At 45.7% G+C, this 18,868-nt stretch overlaps 1 protein-coding gene and 1 pseudogene across 1 annotated transcript; both read left to right on the top strand.

The window, feature by feature from the left end:
* The first annotated feature begins 14,734 nt into the window (after nucleotides 1-14,734).
* Nucleotides 14,735-15,523, top strand: LOC147966602 (uncharacterized; annotated as a pseudogene).
* Nucleotides 15,524-16,439: 916 nt separating this feature from the next.
* LOC147966601 (uncharacterized) lies at nucleotides 16,440-17,492 on the top strand. Its single transcript, XM_087530886.1, has one exon. It carries the CDS (start codon nucleotides 16,440-16,442, stop codon nucleotides 17,490-17,492), a length of 1,053 nt encoding a protein of 350 aa, XP_087387012.1.
* Nucleotides 17,493-18,868: the final 1,376 nt, after the last annotated feature.

Here is an 18,868-nt window from a genome sequence, read left to right as displayed (position 1 = left end):
AATAACTTTATTATTGCCTCTAGGGCATATTTCCTTCAGTCTCCCACTTGCACTATAGTCAATAATCTAGTTCACATCGCCATGTGATCTAACATCAATAGTTCACATCTTTATGTGGTTAACACCCATAGTTCACATCGATATGTGACCTACACCCAAAGGGTTTACTAGAGTCAGTAATCTAGTTCACATTGCTATGTGATTAACACCCAAAGAGTACTAAGGTGTGATCATGTTTTGCCTGTGAGAGAAGTTTAGTCAACGGGTCTGCCATATTCAAATCCGTAAGTATTTTGCAACTTTCTATGTCTACAATGCTTTAGACGGAGCTACTTTAGCTAATTGCTCCCACTTTCAATATGTATCCAGATGAAGACTAAGAGTCATCCGGATCAGTGCCAAAACTTGTATCGACGTAACCCTTTTACGACGAACCTTTTGTCACCTCCATAATCGAGAAACATATCCTTATTCCACTAAGGATAATTTTTGACCGCTGTCCAGTGATCTACTCCTAGATCACTATTGTACGCCCTTGCCAAAATTAGTGTAGGGTATACAATAGGTCTGGTACACAGCATGGCATACTTTATAGAACCTATGGCCAAGGCATAGGGAATGACTTTCATTCTCATTCTATTTTCTGCCGTGGTCGGGCTTTGAGACTTACTCAATTTCACACCTTGTAACACAGGCAAGAATCTTTCTTTGACTGTTCCATTTTGAACTACTTCAAAATCTTGTCAAGGTATGTACTCGTTGAAAAAAAACTTATCAAGCTTCTTGATCTATCTCTATAGATCTTGATGCTCAATATGTAAGCAGCTTCACCGAGGTTTTCTTTGACAAAATCCTTTCAAACACTCATTTATGCTTTGCAGAATTATTCTACATTATTTCCGATCAACAATATGGCATACACATATACTTATTAGAAATGATGTAGTGCTCCCACTCACTTTCTTGTAAATACAGGTTTCACCGCAAGTCTGTATAAAACTATATGCTTTGATCAACTTATCAAAGCGTATATTCCAACTCCGAGATGCTTGCACCAGTCCATAGATGGATCGCTGGAGTTTGCATATTTTGTTAGCACCTTTAGGATTGACAAAACCTTCTGGTTGCATCATATACAACTCTTCTTCAAATCCATTAAGGAATGTAGTTTTGTTTATCCATTTGCCAGATTTCATAAAAATGCGGCAATTGCTAACATGATTTGGACAGACTTAAGCATCGCTACAAGTGAGAAAATTTCATCGTAGTCAACACCTTGAACTTTGTCAAAAACCTTTTTCGACAAGTCTAGCTTTGTAGATAGTAACACTACTATCAGCGTCCGTCTTCCTCTTGAAGATCCATTTATTTTCTATGGCTTGCCGATCATCGGGCAAATCCATCAAAGTCCATACTTTGTTCTCATACATGGATCATATCTCAGATTTCATAGCCTCAAACCATTTCGTGGAATCTGGGCGCATCATCGCTTCCTCATAGTTCGCAAGTTCGTCATGGTCTAGTAACATGACTTCCAGAATAGGATTACCGTACCACTCTGGTGCGGATCTCACTTTGGTTTACCTACGAGATTTGGTAGTAACTTGATCTGAAGTTACATGATCATCATCATTAGCTTCCTCACTAATTGGTGTAGTAGTCACAAGAACAGATTTCTGTGATGAACTACTTTCCAATGAGGGAGAAGGTACAATTACCTTATCAAGTTTTCTACTTTCCTCCCACTCACTTCTTTCGAGAGAAACTCCTTCTCTAGAAAGGATCCATTCTTAGCAACGAATGTCTTGCCTTCGGATCTGTGATAGAAGGTGTACCCAACATTTTCTTTTGGGTATCCTATGAAGACGCACTTCTCCGATTTGGGTTTGATCTTATCAGGTTGAAACTTTTTCACGTAAGCATTGCAACCTCAAACTTTAAGAAACGACAGCTTAGGTTTCTTGCCAAACCATAGTTCATACGGTGTCATTTTCAACGGATTTAGATGGTGCCCTATTTAACGTGAATGCGGCTGTCTCTAATGCATAACCCCAAAACGATAGTGGTAGATCGGTAAGAGACATCATAGGTCGCACCATATCTAATAAAGTATGGTTATGACATTCGCACACACCATTACATTGTGGTGTTCCAGGTGGCGTGAGTAGTGAAACTATTTCACATTGTTTTTAACTGAAGGCCAAACTCGTAACTCAAATACTCTTCTCTACGATCAGATCGTAGAAACTTTATTTTCTTGTTACGATGATTTTTCACTTCACTCTGAAATTCTTTGAACTTTTCAAATGTTTCAGACTTATGTTTCATCAAGTAGATATACTTATATCTGCTCAAATAATCTGTGAAGATTAGAAAATAATGATACCTGTCGCGAGCCTCAATATTCATCAGACCACATACATCAGTATGTATGATTTCCAACAAATCTATTTCTCGCTCCATTGTTCTGAAGAACATAGTCTTAGTCATCTTGCCCATGAGGCATGGTTCGCAAGCATCAACTGATTCATAATCAAGTGATTCCAAAAGCCCATCAGCATGGAGTTTCTTCATGCGCTTTACACCAATATGACCTAAACGGCAGTGCCACAAATAAGTTGCACTATCATTATTAACTTTGCATCTTTTGGTTTCAATATTATGATTATGTGTATCACTACGATCGAGATCCAACGAACTATTTTCATTGGGTGTGTAACCATATAAGGTTTTATTCATGTAGACAGAACAACAATTTATTCTCTTACTTAAATGAATAACCGTATTGCAATAAACATGATCAAATCATATTCATGCTCAACGCAAACACCAAATAACACTTATTTAGGTTCAACACTAATCCCGAAATTATAGGGAGTGTGCGATGATGATCATATCAATCTTGGAACCACTTCCAACACACATCGTCACTTCACCCTTAACTAGTCTCTGTTTATTCTGCAACTCCCGTTTCGAGTTACTAATCTTAGCAACTGAACTAGTGTCAAATACTGAAGGGTTGCTATAAACACTAGTAAAGTACACATCAATAAGATGTATATCAAATATACTTATGTTCACTTTGCCATCCTTCTTATCCGCCAATCACTTGGGGTAGTTCCGATTCTAGTGACCAGTCCCTTTGCAGTAGAAGCACTTAGTCTCAGGCTTAGGACCAGACTTGGGCTTCTTCACTTGAGCAGCAACTTGCTTGCCGTTCTTCTTGAAGTTCCCCTTCTTCCCTTTGCCCTTTTCTTGAAACTAGTGGTCTTGTTAACCATCAACACTTGATGTTTTTCTTGATTTCTACCTTTGTCGATTTCAGCATCACGAAGAGCTTGGGAATTACTTTTGTCATCCCTTGCATATTATAGTTCATCACGAAGTTCTACTAACTTGGTGATGGTGACTAGAGAATTCTGTCAATCACTATTTTATCTGGAAGATAAACTCCCACTTGATTCAAGTGATTGTAGTATCCAGACAATCTGAGCACATGCTCACTAGTTGAGCGATTCTCCTCCATCTTTTAGCTATAGAACTTGTTGGAGACTTCATATCTCTCAACTCGGGTATTTGCTTGAAATATTAACTTCAACTCCTGGAACATCTCATATGGTCTATGACGTTCAAAACGTCTTTGAAGTCCCGATTCTAAGCTGTTAAGCATGGTGCACTAAACTATCAAGTAGTCATCATATTGAGCTAGCCAAACGTTCATAACGTCTGCATCTGCTCCTGCAATAGGCCCGTCACCTAGCGGTGCATCAAGGACATAATTCTTCTGTGCAGCAATGAGGATAAACCTCAGATCACGGATCCAATCCGCATAATTGCTACTAACATCTTTAAACACAATTTTCCCTAGGAACATATCAAAATAAACACAGGGAAGCAACAACGCGAGCTATTGATCTACAACATGATTTGCAAAATACTACCGGGACTAAGTTCATGATAAATTTAAGTTCAATTTAATCATATTACTTAAGAACTCCCACTTAGATAGACATCCCTCTAATCCTCTAAGTGATCACGTGATCCAAATCAACTAAACCATGTCCGATCATCACGTGAGATGGAGCAGTTTCATTGGTGAACATCACTATGTTGATCATATCTACTATATGATTCACGCTCGACCTTTCGGTCTCCGTGTTCCGAGGCCATATCTGTATATGCTTGGCTCGTCAAGTATAACCTGAGTATTCCGCGTGTGCAACTGTTTTGCACCCGTTGTATTTGAACGTAGAGCCTATCACACCCGATCATCACGTGGTGTCTCAGCACGAAGAACTTTCTCAACGGTGCATACTCAGGGAGAACACTTCTTGATAATTAGTGAGAGATCATCTTATAATGCTACCGTCAATCAAAGCAAGATAAGATGCATAAAAGATAAACATCACATGCAATCAATATAAGTGATATGATATGGCCATCATCATCTTGTGCTTGTGATCTCCATCTTCGAAGCACCGTCGTGATCACCATCGTCACCGGCGCGACACCTTGATCTCCATCGTAGCATCGTTGTCGTCTCGCCAATCTTATGCTTCCACGACTATCGCTACCGCTTAGTGATAAAGTAAAGCATTACAGCGCGATTGCATTGCATACAATAAAGTGACAACCATATGGCTCCTGCCAGTTGCCAATAACTCGGTTACAAAACATGATCATCTCATACAATAAAACTTAGCATCATGTCTTGACCATATCACATCACAACATGCCCTGCAAAAACAAGTTAGACGTCCTCTACTTTGTTGTTGCAAGTTTTACATGGCTGCTACGGGCTTAAGCAAGAACCAATCTTACCTACGCATCAAAACCACAACGATAGTTTGTCAAGTTGGTGCTGTTTTAACCTTCGCAAGGACCGGGCGTAGCCACACTCGGTTCAACTAAAGTTGGAGAAACTGTCACCCGCTAGCCACCTTTGTGCAAAGCACGTCGGGAGAACCGGTCTCGCGTAAGCGTACGCGTAATGTCGGTCCGGGCCGCTTCGTCCAACAATACCACCGAACCAAAGTATGACATGTTGGTAAGCAGTATGACTTATATCGCCCACAACTCACTTGTGTTCTACTCGTGCATATAACATCAACACATAAAACCTAGGGGGGAGGGGCGCGCGGCCCAGCCCTGGCCACCTCTCCTCTCTTCCACTAAAGCCCACTAAGGCCCATCTACCTCCCGGGGGGTTCCGATAACCTCCCGGTACTCCGGTAAAATCCCGATTTCACCCGGAACACTTCCGATATCCAAATACAGGCTTCCAATATATCAATCTTTATGTCTCGACCATTTCGAGACTCCTCGTCATGTCCCTGATCTCATCCGGGACTCCGAACTCCTTCGGTACATCAAAACTCATAAACTCATAATATAACTATCATCGAAACCTTAAGCGTGCGGACCCTACGGGTTTGATAACAATGTAGACATGACCGAGACACGTCTGCGGTCAATAACCAATAGCGGAACCTGGATGCTCATATTGGCTCCCACATATTCTACGAAGATCTTTATCGGTCAGACCGCATAACAACATACGTTGTTCCCTTTGTCATCGGTATGTTACTTGCCCGAGATTCGATCGTCGGTATCTCAATACCTAGTTCAATCTCGTTACCAGCAAGTCTCTTTACTCGTTTCGTAATACATCATCTCGCAACTAACTCATTAGTTGCAATGCTTGCAAGGCTTATGTGATGTGCATTACCGAGAGGGCCCAGAGATACCTCTCCGACAATCGGAGTGACAAATCCTAATCTCAAAATATGCCAACCCAACATGTACCTTTGGAGACACCTGTAGAGCTCCTTTATAATCACCCAGTTACGTTGTGACGTTTGGTAGCACACAAAGTGTTCCTCCGGTAAATGGGAGTTGCATAATCTCATAGTCATAGGAACATGTATAGGTCATGAAGAAAGCAATAGCAACATACTAAACGATCGAGTGCTAAGCTAATGGAATGGGTCAAGTCAATCACATCATTCTCCTAATGATGTGATCTCGTTAATCAAATAACAACTCTTTGTCTATGGTTAGGAAACATAACCATCTTTGATTAACGAGCTAGTCAAGTAGAGGCATACTAGTGACACTCTGTATGTCTATGTATTCACACATGTATTATGTTTCCAGTTAATACAATTCTAGCATGAATAATAAACATTTATCATGAAATAAGGAAATAAATAATAACTTTTTTATTGCCTCTAGGGCATATTTCCTTCATAGTTCGCTAATGTCATAATGTATTTTCTATTTATAATCCTTCTAGTCCTCTTTTAGCATCTGGATCCACTATCTTTCCTTTTTGTTGTTTTTTGGGATGGTTCTATGCAGCTACCACTCTCTAGATTTAGCAGCAGGCCACACGTTGTTGGCAATCCGACAAATCCTACTACTACCCCACGAAGGTAAGCACCGAGGTTTCTTCCTGTGTTTGAGCTTTCAAGCCCTTATGGTTGCATTCTAACTCCTTCCCCATTCCTCACTATTGCTCTTCTGGATGGTTCCATCTACCTGCGTCTTGCTTCTGTTCAACCTTCTGACCGCAAGCAATCCTACCCCATATAGGTAGGCACTCATGCTAGCTTCTTGTTGCGTTTTTTATTCTTCTGCAGAGATTAACACTATGCATTGTATGATGATATAATCCTTTCATGAATTTTATGGTTATTATAGTCACTTTGTGATTATCTCTATTCTAAAATCTGGGTGTTCTAGCAATAACATGGCTTGTTCGCTAATGCTTGCAGGTATACAATACGGTCTAGGCATTCTTTTATATTTCACCCATAAATGATCTCACACATCACTAATTGCCAACAACCTTCTATGCTCTTGAATCAGTATGAATAACTGGTGAAGATTTTTAATGTGCAAATACATAGTCCATTTATCACCCCTTTGGTTATATTGTCATAGAAAGAAGACATAAGAAGTGGGTGGCTTAAATATGAATGGCATAATAGTTAGTCATATGTAGTGTGTTCCTGACAAATAAGAGTACATGTCAACCTTTTCATTTGAGATCGTAAGTACATGTTCAAAATTAATATAGCAATGATACAATCTTCAATACTTTCTAAACTATGATGAGTTATCGATGCATCCAAGTGATATCGGAAAACACTCTCGATGAAAATGGAAGTGACACCTTACGTGACTGTATCAGTTCTATAAAGAGAACATGAGACAAAAAAAATTATAAAAATAGTTAGACATCTGCAACTAAGCTGGAGGGAACTAAAATCCACATTGAAAGTGCATTTATCTTGAAATTATATTTTGATGCGATGAGAATGTAGTTAGTGGAACTGTTGATGGTTGTTAAGGTTTATCTCAAATCATTGGTTCCTTAGAGATTTATCCCCCCCCCCACTTCAAAAAGCTTAAAGGCGTGGTTTTCCAATGACTCGAAGCTTTGGTTTTGGTTTATCTGAGTCATAGGACACCGCACTATCAAGAGGGCTCAAGGTGCTCGAATGACAATGTGGGAACATTTAAAACACCTAGACCATCTATCCTACACCTACCACCTAAAGAAGACCTCAAAACCACTAAAACCACATCTCTATATTCTCATGGGGTTGTAACCAAGTCCCTAGACGCCCCGTGCACACGGGGTCTCTAACCTCTGAGCAAACGAGCAAGTGCCCTAGTCTCTAGACACCCCCATGTGCATGGGTAACTGACTTGTTCTCCGGACACCCCGTGCGCATGGGGTCTCAGACCCTCATGAGCACAGGATAGTGGTGATGTGTCTAGAAACCCCATGCGCATGGGCCTAACTTGGCCCGTGCGCACGGGGTCTGCTGAGAGGCAATGGTCACTTATTGGGGTGGGTATAAAATGGGTCTCCTTCCACCTCCAAAGCTAATCTTCTAAGCCTTGTGAGCACCCACCATTTCCAAACCTCCATTTGTGTCATTCATGTCTATTACTCCACCCAAAAACTTTGATTATTTGGGGATAGAGAGAGAAAGACCCAATCTATAACTTGAACAAACCGATTTATGTTGCCCCCTTGATTTCTTCGCCAACAACGTATTACTCTTGGATCTTGCGCTTGGTTATAGGTTTCTCTGAAAGCTTCCTTACTTGTGGTGTACTCCGGAGAAGTTTGAAAATATGTGATGGTCTCCTTCAAGACCAACCCGAGTGATTCGAGACTCATTCATTGGGGGTGACTCGAGGAGAATATAGTAAGCCACTTGGTGACGCTTTGGAACCTTGGTTCCCACATCGCTCCAAGGGAGATCAGCACTTCCAACAAAGTGTGAGCTCTGGGATAAAATCCGCGTCCCTGGTTCACTTGTGGTTAATCCTTTCACATACTTTTTACTTTGCATTGTATGCTTGTGGGGCTTGCTAATTAGTTTGTTGCCTAGCTTACATTGCTTTGAGATGGCTTGCCATATAGGTTGTGTTCACCTAATTGCATATCTAGAGAACCTACTTTATTTGCAATTCCCTAAAATTGGTAGTTAAGTTTAAAATTTGTAGTCTCCTCTTCACCCCTGCCCACCCCCCACCCCCACCCCCCACCCCCTCTAGTCGATCATATCGATCCTTTCACATATGTTAAGCGATTAACCACATTAGAATATATAGTAAGGAACCAAACATAGAATCAATAAGATAAAATTGTGATTGTGTAATACTGAAGTCGAGGCATATAATTACTTCATTATTATCTCTATACTATGATCAGGATGTTCTAGCAATAGCATGGTTTATTCGCTTGTGCTAGAAAGTATAAATTGCAGTCTGGGCATTCTTTATATTATTCTCGTATCAATATGACCTCACACAACACTGATGGCCGACAACCTTCTCTGCCCGATCCCACATATGACTGGCGGGTGAATATATTTTTTTCTCTACTCTTGAATCCAACTAATGTTTATCATTGAAAAACTTCACTCACTTTCAAGAAGACACTTAACTTATTCACCAGAGTTAATAAGTACATGCATGCCTCACACCATACTACAAACCATTCTGTGTCGATCCAATATAACTTGTACTTACCATGCATATTTTGCTCGCCCATTTTACCCTGTGTAATTCTGCACGTGTTTGTATCTCTACACATACTTCCAGTTTCGATATACCAATAGGTCACTATATGTTGGGATATCTATTTGTGAACTTATATTTTGTTTCCATTGAGAATAGTGTTTGTCAATGCTAGCTTATAAGCCTTTCATATGGAATTCCATTGATTCTATATTTCTATTCAGAGTGCATTGCCAGCCTTTAATTCCACCGACACTGCTACTTGCGAGTACAAACTCTTCAGAGAATAACGGCATGAACAAAACTAAGCGCAACCTTGCGATAAAAAGTTGTGGATATGTGAGATGCTCCCTCAGTTCATCCATGATGTTCACTGTGCTAAGCCAATTATCCATTTAGGTTTTCCTTAAGGAGCCTGGCAGATCCATGCATAAATATAGACCCAGAATGAGTTATATTATGCTACTTATATGTAATGGATATTTTAAAATTACATAATAATCAAATACAATAAATTATATTATTTTCAGTTTCAATTGTCACTTTATTTCCAATGTTCATATTCCTACAAAAGAAAAACAAATCTTGCTTACATATATTGCAACCAATTTCCGCATTAACGTGTGGGGTATCATCTAGTTAAAACAAAAAAAAACGGTGGATTAATAAGAGGTAAAAGCCAATGGTGGGGTTATGTGGTAGCCAGGGGGCGTTGCCCCCGGCCCTCGTGTTGGCTCTGCCAATGATCAATGTGTTTAAGTGAGATCGGTGGTATTCTGAGAGAGAGGGAGGAGGGAGGGAGAGGAGACGCAAAAGAAGTAATGGATGCTACCTTGCGGTGAATTCTACGGCAGCGAGGACTGCAAGGAAAAGACTGCGCTGGTGTCGGCCGCTGTGGCGAATTCTTCGCCAACGTCTATTGCCACGCCGACAGATGTGCGCCCGGAGTTACCTCCTCTTTGACACCGCTGCTTCCCATTTTGTTGTCGAAAGTGCTGCCCTCCGGGCAGAAGGGGCCCTGCACCGCCTCACCGTTGCTGCTGGGTCCTTTGCATTTTTGTGGAGTCCTTTTTGCAAAGTTTCGATCCAGTTGTACTAGCATTGTATTCTGGTTTATCCTGCTCCTTATGAATGAACTACTTAATATAAGAGCGTTTTTGACACTATTGTAGTGTTGAAAATGCTCTTATATTATGGGACGGGGGAGTAGAAACTACTATTATCTCTAAGAAATCTTTCGAATACACGACACGGTCTAAATACAGACTGACAAAAGGAATTAAAGAAGGCTTGGAAAATCTATATTGTTGGTTATGCCACTCTGGTTAATTTAAGATATAGGGAACATATGCCGCTTACCGTGATTCAAGATCCATGCATATAATATCCATTCCCAGCCGTTTTGGCTAATGCATTGTGATTTGGCTCAACTGCTTTTATAACACCGGAAAAGGCATGATAGCTTAAGGGATGCTCTTCCTTGCCACTCTCCTACAGACTATAGGACAAGGAACTCATCTTCACTTAGACAATCCTCCATTTTCCCTACTGCATATTACCTAACCTGGTCAGCGGCCATTATAATAATCAGCCCATGAATTCCACTTCTGAAAAAAAAATCTACAACCATCCTCCAACAATCCCCAAACCAATATACCATAACCTGCAGCAAAAGAAAAACAAATTGCAGCCAATTGTACTGAATTTTTTTGAAGGGGGTGACCCCCGGCCTCTGCATCAAGGTGATCCATGCAGTCACATTATTAATTATTCATCAAGACATTACAAAGTAATATTCCATCCGTCCGTCAATAAGTGTACATCTAGCATTTGTCTTAAGTCAAAGTTTTAAAATTTTGACCAACTTTTTAAGGAAAAGGAGCAGCATTTATGTTACTAAATTAGTATTATTAGATCCATTTTGAGATGTACTTTGATAATATACCAATTTGATGTCATATATGTTACTACTATTTTTTATAAAGTTTATCAAAATTTTAAAATTTTGACTTAGAACAAAAACTAGATGTACACATATTCACGGACAGAGGGAATACATCAAAGTCTGAAGCCACCATCTTGACACCGTTACTCCTATTAACTTGATGAAGGGGTGCAGATTCTCGGAGCCGTATATCCAGGCATCACACCAAATCCCAATATCTAAAGTCGAAGGCCCCAACAGCAGAGTGCTTTCGTTGTTGGTGCTCTTTCCGATCTCAATACATTCCACTGCTTCACTGGAAATTTTGTTTACCCAAACTGTACTTCAGCTTGGTAGTTTCCACCGCATGTCCAAGAGTGAGCCCTGTGATTTGACGTTAAACTTGAAAAGGCCACCAAAAGACGGATTACACCCAAAATATTGTTTGAAAGCTACCGCTTAGTAACTAATGTCAAGGATGAATTCCTCCATTAAGCAGATGTATTTTTGTTATTCCATTCAACCGCCCTTTTATGTTTGCATACATTAAGCAAATTTGTAATTTCAGCTTTGAAGGAAGATAGATGGAATATGGCACCATGCCTTGCCTTGGACTTCCTCTAAAGACGAGCTAGAACTGGAAGGCGCTTCGGGCTGTCAGGGCATCATGTAAAATGCAGACGGTAATACGGGCGTCTATTATGCGCGTGATTGCTTACCTGCAGGTTTTCCAGCTCTGTCGCGTCATCCCCGCGTCTGACCGCTGTAAGGCCAACTCCACCGCGCGATCCCAAACGGACGTCTGGATTGGCTGGATTTTGTCTCTTTGGGGTGCCGATGAATTCGTCCGTGTCCGGCTTTGTCAGATGGGTCGTGCGTGCGCCCACCGCGCGGCCGCACCCCAAATCGTGTTCGGGGTGGATGTGAATAAAAAAATATATAAACTAGAATGAAATAACTAAAAAAAAAAATAAACGCATTTAAAAAAACATAAAACATATATAGGGGTCGGCCACAAAACGGCTCAGTTTCCACGGTCACTTAAAAGGCCCAGTTTCATAATTAACATATAAAAACAAAATAAAAACGCCTCCCGCGCGCTCCTACCGCGCCCGTCAGTGCCGTGGCCGTCTCCGTCTTCACTGGCCGCCGGTGTCGTCGTCATCGCTGATGAGGTCGACGTAGGCCGGCGGCGTCCACAGGTGGACCGGCGGTGCGTGGTAGACGGGGGCGGGCTGGACGGCCGGAGGTGCCTGCACCACCTCCTCCCGGGGCGACTCCTCCCGCTCCGGTGACCGCGGCGGAGTGGGGCACCAGTTCACGCCCACGCCGGCGGCCATCTCCGGAGCAGTGCAGGACCAGCCCCTACCCCTGGCCCAGCAGCTGCTGGAACGCGGCCGGCGGGTCCTCCTCCATCGCCTCCTCTGTGACGGCCGCCATCTACAGCTCCAGGAAGGCGACGTCCCCGGCGGCAGAGAGGGCCATGGTCTCCTCCAGGCCGTCCCACTGCCGCTCGTCCTCCGTGTTCATGGAGTCCTCCATGACACGCTGCAGGAGACGGGCCTCCTCCTCCGCTGTCATGCGAGGAGGGGGAGGTGGCGACGGAGACGGGGAAGGCGACGGCGTGGGCGTGACGCCACGCACCCGCCTACGCCCACGCTCCTGGGGAGCAGGCGCTGCGCGCTGCTGTCGTGGCCGCCGCGGCCCCGTCGAGGTGCCGGCGAAGAACGACGCGCGCCTGGTGTCGTGCTCGTCACGAAACCAGGTGTCCCAGAGCCCGGAGTCGGGGGCGTACCTGGGGTCGTAGAAGAGGTCATTGGGGAGGAGGAGGCGGCGGCGCTCGATCTCCGTGTCACGCGCACGGCCGCTCGTCGGGACCGGCGGGATCGGGACCCGGTCGGCGGAGAGATGCCAGTTATTGGGGAGATGGACGTCGCTCCAGGGGAGCGGCGTCCTCGTCTCCCAATAACGGCGGCACACCGACGCGCGGATGTAATGCCGGTCGCGCTCGCCGGCGGACGTGGGCACGATGGAGAAGGAGGGCTGCGCGGGGGCCCGGCGTGGTGGCGATGGCGACACGGGCGTCCCGGCGAGGAACCAGCCTCGCGGTCGTGCTTGCCTTTGCGGTCCATGGCTGCAAGCGGCCGGCCGGCGAGGTGTTGGCTAGGGTTTGGGACTGGGGCTGTCGGGTTTTGAGGAGGCCGCGGGATGGCGTGGGGCAGTGTGGACGACGACCCGTCCACACTTCCCACTTAAAGAAGAACAACGACCGTTCGACGTGCGGATGACAGATGGGGCCGCCCGCTCGTGTGCATTGATGTGGGCTGGTGGGAGGTAGGTAGCCGCCTACCACGCGGCCCCGATGCGGACGAAACGCGCGTCCGTTTGGTGTCCATCGCGACCCAAACCCGACGCAAGTTTGCGCTCGAAATGAGTCGGCCCGGACACAAAACGGACAAGATGGGTTCGGTCCGTCACGCGCTGGGCCGCCTCCTTTGTCCGTTTTATCTCAAATGAACGAGCCGCACAGGATAAGGTCGGGCGATGGAGTTGGCCTAATCCGTGCAACGGAGAAGAGCGAGCTGAGCGCATCGACCCAAGCTGTCATGAACCCACGTGTATTCATGGTTGCCGACCATGCCAGAAGAATTTGTAACTTCAATGCAAAGAAACACAATGGTGAATAGATACATCTAGATACTTGTCGCTCAAACGGACCAACTTGAGCTCAGAATGTTGACATTATCCAGCAACTTGACCTGACAGGGAAAAACATGCAACAGACATGAGAAGTTCAGTAAACAAACAGTCTGAACGAGAAGTACTTGTAAATTCAACACTAGAGCCGGTGAACCTTCGGCTTTTTGAACAGGCATACAATTCGGCGAACAAGCAGTTTGAACCCAAATATTAACCATTCTAAAGAACCATGCCGATGCATTGTCAAAGGCCACAGAACACAGAACCAGAACTGAACGGCCGTTATGAACTCAGCCAAGTAAGGTTGAGTTCATACTGGTTTGGACGTGGCTACAAAACATAGAACCAGAACTAACACATGTGCGCACGATCGACACCACCAGCACATGCACGTGGCCGCGACATCTGACATCCACCCCAGTAGATTTCCAGTGTCAGATGGTAACGACCGTGCACAACAATTTGGTGAGAGGAGGGGAAAATAGTACCCCTAAGCTAGCATCTCACTGTCGTGAGGTTTATCTCTGTAAATTTGGTCACGTTCACTGTAAATTTGCGAATGAGTGTTCCACGAGCTAATTTGTGCCTCACAACTGCACAAGTTGTTCCTTTTTGACCGATTTGTGAGCGGCAGAAAGGGGAATTCGCGAGCCAATTCTCTTAACCCGGCGTACATTGTTTCTTGATAAATTTGGTTCAAGTAAAAAAAGTTTGACTTGGGACAAAGAAGCGGTGTGCTTTAAAGCTGATCGGAGGGAATAGCAGAAAATGGTAGGTGTTAAAATTAAACTATAATCTGTAATTAAGGAAAATCTCCCCTTGCCCATTGAACGAGCGGTTGCGCCCGCATGGACGCCTGTGTCCGTCGCAACCATCGCCTCTCTCCCGTCCTCCTGAAACTGATGCATCTCTTCGGGATCGTCACATCTCTCCAGGGGATATATATACTCTCTGTAACCATCGATCAATGACTTTCGATTCAAAACGCGTTATCAGCCCGTAGAACAACCAGCGAGAGCAAAAGGCAACAGAGAAAGGAGAAAAGAGGAAGCACTCGCCGCCGGTGAGATGACAGGCCTCGTCTCCTTCTTCCTCCGTCTGATCCGCGAGGACGGTCGCCGCTACCGCCTCATTGCCCTTCGCCGCCATGGAGTTGGTGGCCACCGCCGTTTCCGTCGCCGGATGCAAGCCAGCCGTCGATTCGGCCGCAACGCCGCTGGACGTGGCGCTCCTGGCCGCCACCGCGCCGCTGGACGCGCCCCCCGTGGTGCTCCCCTCGCCCCTGGACGCGCCCACAATGGTGCCCCGTGCGCCCGTGGCCATGCGCCCATGGGGTTCGACCCCTGGCTAGTGGCCGGCCCGAGCGCCTCCATGGTGCACAGGGTTGCAGCCGCGCCTGCACCGCCCCCTGGATCTCCGCCTCCACCACCTCCTCCGCCGGCCGCGTGGCTCGCGCCGTCGACGCCAACGCCCGCCGCCGAGACCGCCGGCCCGCCCGGATACTGCCTCGTGCCGATGCGCGCCGTCGTGAACGAGGAGGAGGCGCTCGCCTTCGTCTCCGCGCCGACCGGTGCCTCCGGAGTCGTCCGCCTTGGAGCAGGCATGGAGGACGGTGCCGCCACCGCCACGCCTCAATAGGAGACGGCCGCGGGCTCGAGCAGCCGCACTGAGCAGCGCTTCGGCCGCCTTTTCGGGTGCGCCGTCGCAGCCCTCGACCGCCGTCCCACCCGCCGCGCCGGCTCGTGGGCTCCGGCGAGCCTCGGACTTGCCAGCGCCGCACCAGGGACTGCTCGCCCGGATCACGTCGTCGTCGACTCTTCTTCGGACGAGGAGGGGTCGTCGGTGCTACGCCGGTGACCATCGGAATCGCGAGGGCCTGCGGCGGCCCCTCCTCCCGCCGGCGCCGCCGTGTGACAGTGGGGATCGAGCAGAGGTGGCGGTACGGGGTTCGGATACTCTGACCCTTATCCGATCCGCCCGCTCCCTCCTGTCTTATGCGGTGCGGTGGCGTGTGGGCCAGCCAAAGGCCGGGCAGGCCCAGGCCCAGGCGCCCGCGGCCTCCCCCTTGTTCAGTGTTGTGGCGGGTGGGCCGGCCAGAAAGTGTGGATTTTTTTCTCTGTTTTCTTAACATTAGTACTAATTATTGTATTTGTGCAATTTTAGTCTATGTTTAGTATTGTTTAGTACTTAGGTTGACTACTACTTACATTTTAGTCCTGTTCTAGATTTATTCTATGTTAGGACTTGTGTAATTATTAGTAGGTGTGTTTATATTATGTAACGGATTGATAATATAAATAAAGTACCGGATTTCATCTGGGAAGAATGACATGTTCCATGTGTTTACCACATCTCATTTTTATCGAACATGTCTTTGCGATTGAGATCTTCTCTCGCATATCAAACTTGCAAATTTTTGAATGTTTCTCCCTCATTTTATTTGGAATCACAAGGTAATGAGTTGTGATCTACTGCTTATTTGCAGACTGTCCTCTCTTACTGTGAGGTCTACGCTTTGTCATTCTCGACAAACGATTACCTCCAACGTGTATTCCTTATATTTGAATTGTAGCCTACACAAGGTAATGGCGATGTAGCCTATTACTGTGAGATCTAAGTGATCTTCAAAGTGTTATGTTCACACAATTGAGATTGAGAATTTTTCAAGTTTGCACTTGAGTATCAATTTTTTGCATTCTTATTACACAACCATGATGGTTTTTAATTTACCACCCGTAAATTAATTATCTCTGGTTCTCCCATGTAGGCGAAGATGACTGCCAAAGAGTTTGAGGAGCTTGCCCTCAATGGCCACAATTACCCTACATGGGCTATGGACATCAAGATCAGTCTTGCGTCCCGTGGGATAGCGCGTGCAATACAACCCCCGGAGACTCCTATCCCGGATGGGGCCACGCCATTGACAGAACAGCAGAATTATGCTGCTTTATTCATCATAAGGCACCATATTCATCCAGATCTCAAGTCTGAGTATTTACAGGAGTTATCTCCTAGTACTCTGTTTCTGGCCCTCAAAACGAGGTATGAACAACAGAAGGGAGTAGTCCTGCCAGAAGCACTCCATGATTGGACTCATCTCCGTCTTCAGGATTTCAAGTCCATCGGTGAGTACAATCATGCTGTTCATAAGATATGTTCCAAATTGCATTTTTGTGAGAAGGAACCTAATGAGGGGGAGAAGATAGAGAAAACTTTGTCTACTATGCTCCCTTCAGATAGGATCCTCCAACAGCAATACCGTGCTCGTAACTACACTGTCTATTCCGAGCTTATTCACATGTTACTTCAGGCTGAAAAACATGATGAGCTACTCACTAAGAATGGCTCTCAGCGCCCAATTGGGGCACAACCTTTACCTGAAGTCCATCTGAATGTTGCAAATAGACAGAAGTTTAATGGTACCCCTCGGGGTAAACAATCCAATTTCGAGCATAAGCGAAAGCGCAATGGGAACAGGAGATCTAGATACCCAGGCAAGGGAAAAGGCACATCAAAGCTCAGGTTTGATAAATCGAAGCTTTGCAACAAGTGTGGATGCTCCACACATTCTACTGAAAAGTGCACAATGCCCAAGCATCTGGTTGTGCTGTACCAGCAATCTCAGGGACACAAAGCACCTCAAGGGAAAAGGTTTGAAGCCAACTTCAACCTTCATCCGGATAGCGCAAAAGGAGCTGGTGGTTCGCACGATGTTCCTCCTGGAACGAGCAACGCCGTGATTCCTTATCTGCCTGAGGCTACTGCTGAAATGGAGAACACGTTGATTGAGTACACAATAAACAACGTGTTTGCCGACTTCCACTAGTCCCTCAATCTCCTAGTGATCTACTTGTTGGGGTAACATAGTAATTTCAAAAAAATTCCTACGCACACGCAAGATCATGGTGATGTATAGCAACGAGAGGGGAGAGTGTGATCTACGTACCCTTGTAGATCGACAACGGAAGCGTTTGGTTGATGAAGTCGTACGTCTCCACGGCCCGACCGATCAAGCACCGAAACTACGGCACCTCCGAGTTTTAGCACACGTTCAGCTCGATGACGATCCCCGGACTCCGATCCAGCAAAGTGTCGGGGAAGAGTTCCGTCAGCACGACGGCGTGGTGATGATCTTGATGTACTACTGTCGCAGGGCTTCGCCTAAGCACCGCTACAATATTATCGAGGACTATGGTGGCAGGGGGCGCCGCACACGGCTAAGAATATGATCACGTGGATCAACTTGTCTGTCTCTAGGGTGCCCCTGCCTACGTATATAAAGGTTCAAGAGGGGGAGGCTGGCCGGCCACCATAGGGCGCGCCAGGAGGAGTCCTACTCCCTCCGGGAGTAGGACTTTCCCTCAATCCTAGTTGGAATAGGATTCGTGAGGTGGAAAAGAGAGAGAGAGAAGGAGGGGGCGCCGGCCCCCTCTCTCCTTGTCCTATTCGGACTAGGGGGGAGGGGCGCACGGCCCTAGCCCAGGCCGCCTCTTCTCTTCTTCCACTAAGGCCCATTAAGGCCCATTTAGCTCCCGGGGGGTTCCGGTAACCTCCCGGTACTCCGGTAAAATCCCGATTTCACCCGGAACACTTCCGATATCCAAACATAGGCTTCCAATATATCAATCTTTATGTCTCGACCATTTCGAGACTCCAAGTCATGTCCGTGATCACATCCAGGACTCCGAACAACCTTCGGTACATCAAAACGTATAAACTCATAATATAACTGTCATTGAAACCTTAAGCGTATGGACCCTACGGGTTCGAGAACAATGTAGACATGACCGAGACATGTCTCCGGTCAATAACCAATAACGGGACCTGGATGCCCATATTGGCTCCTACATATTCTATGAAGATCTTTATCGGTCAGACCGCATAACAACATACGTTGTTCCCTTTGTCATCGGTATGTTACTTGCCCGAGATTCGATCGTCGGTATCCAATACCTAGTTCAATCTCGTTACCGGCAAGTCTCTTTACTCGTTCCGTAATACATCATCTCATAACTAACTCATTAGTTGCATTGCTTGCAAGGCTTAAGTGATGTGCATTACCGAGAGGGCCCAGAGATACCTCTCCGACGATCGGAGTGACAAATCCTAATCTCGAAATACGTCAACCCAACATGTACCTTTGGAGACACCTGTAGAGCACCTTTATAATCACCCGGTTACGTTGTGACGTTTGGTAGCACA

Source organism: Triticum urartu, chromosome 6A (assembly GCF_056163025.1).
Source record: "Triticum urartu cultivar PI428250 chromosome 6A, HENAU_Tu73, whole genome shotgun sequence".
Taxonomy (NCBI): domain Eukaryota; kingdom Viridiplantae; phylum Streptophyta; class Magnoliopsida; order Poales; family Poaceae; genus Triticum; species Triticum urartu.
The sequence above is the reverse complement of the archived record's forward strand: the minus strand, read 5'-3'. Positions and strand labels throughout refer to the sequence as shown.

Coding starts and splice junctions, on each gene's coding strand:
- LOC147966601 (XM_087530886.1), top strand. CDS start 16,440: ATGACTGCCAAAGAGTTTGAGGAGCTTGCCCTCAATGGCCACAATTAC.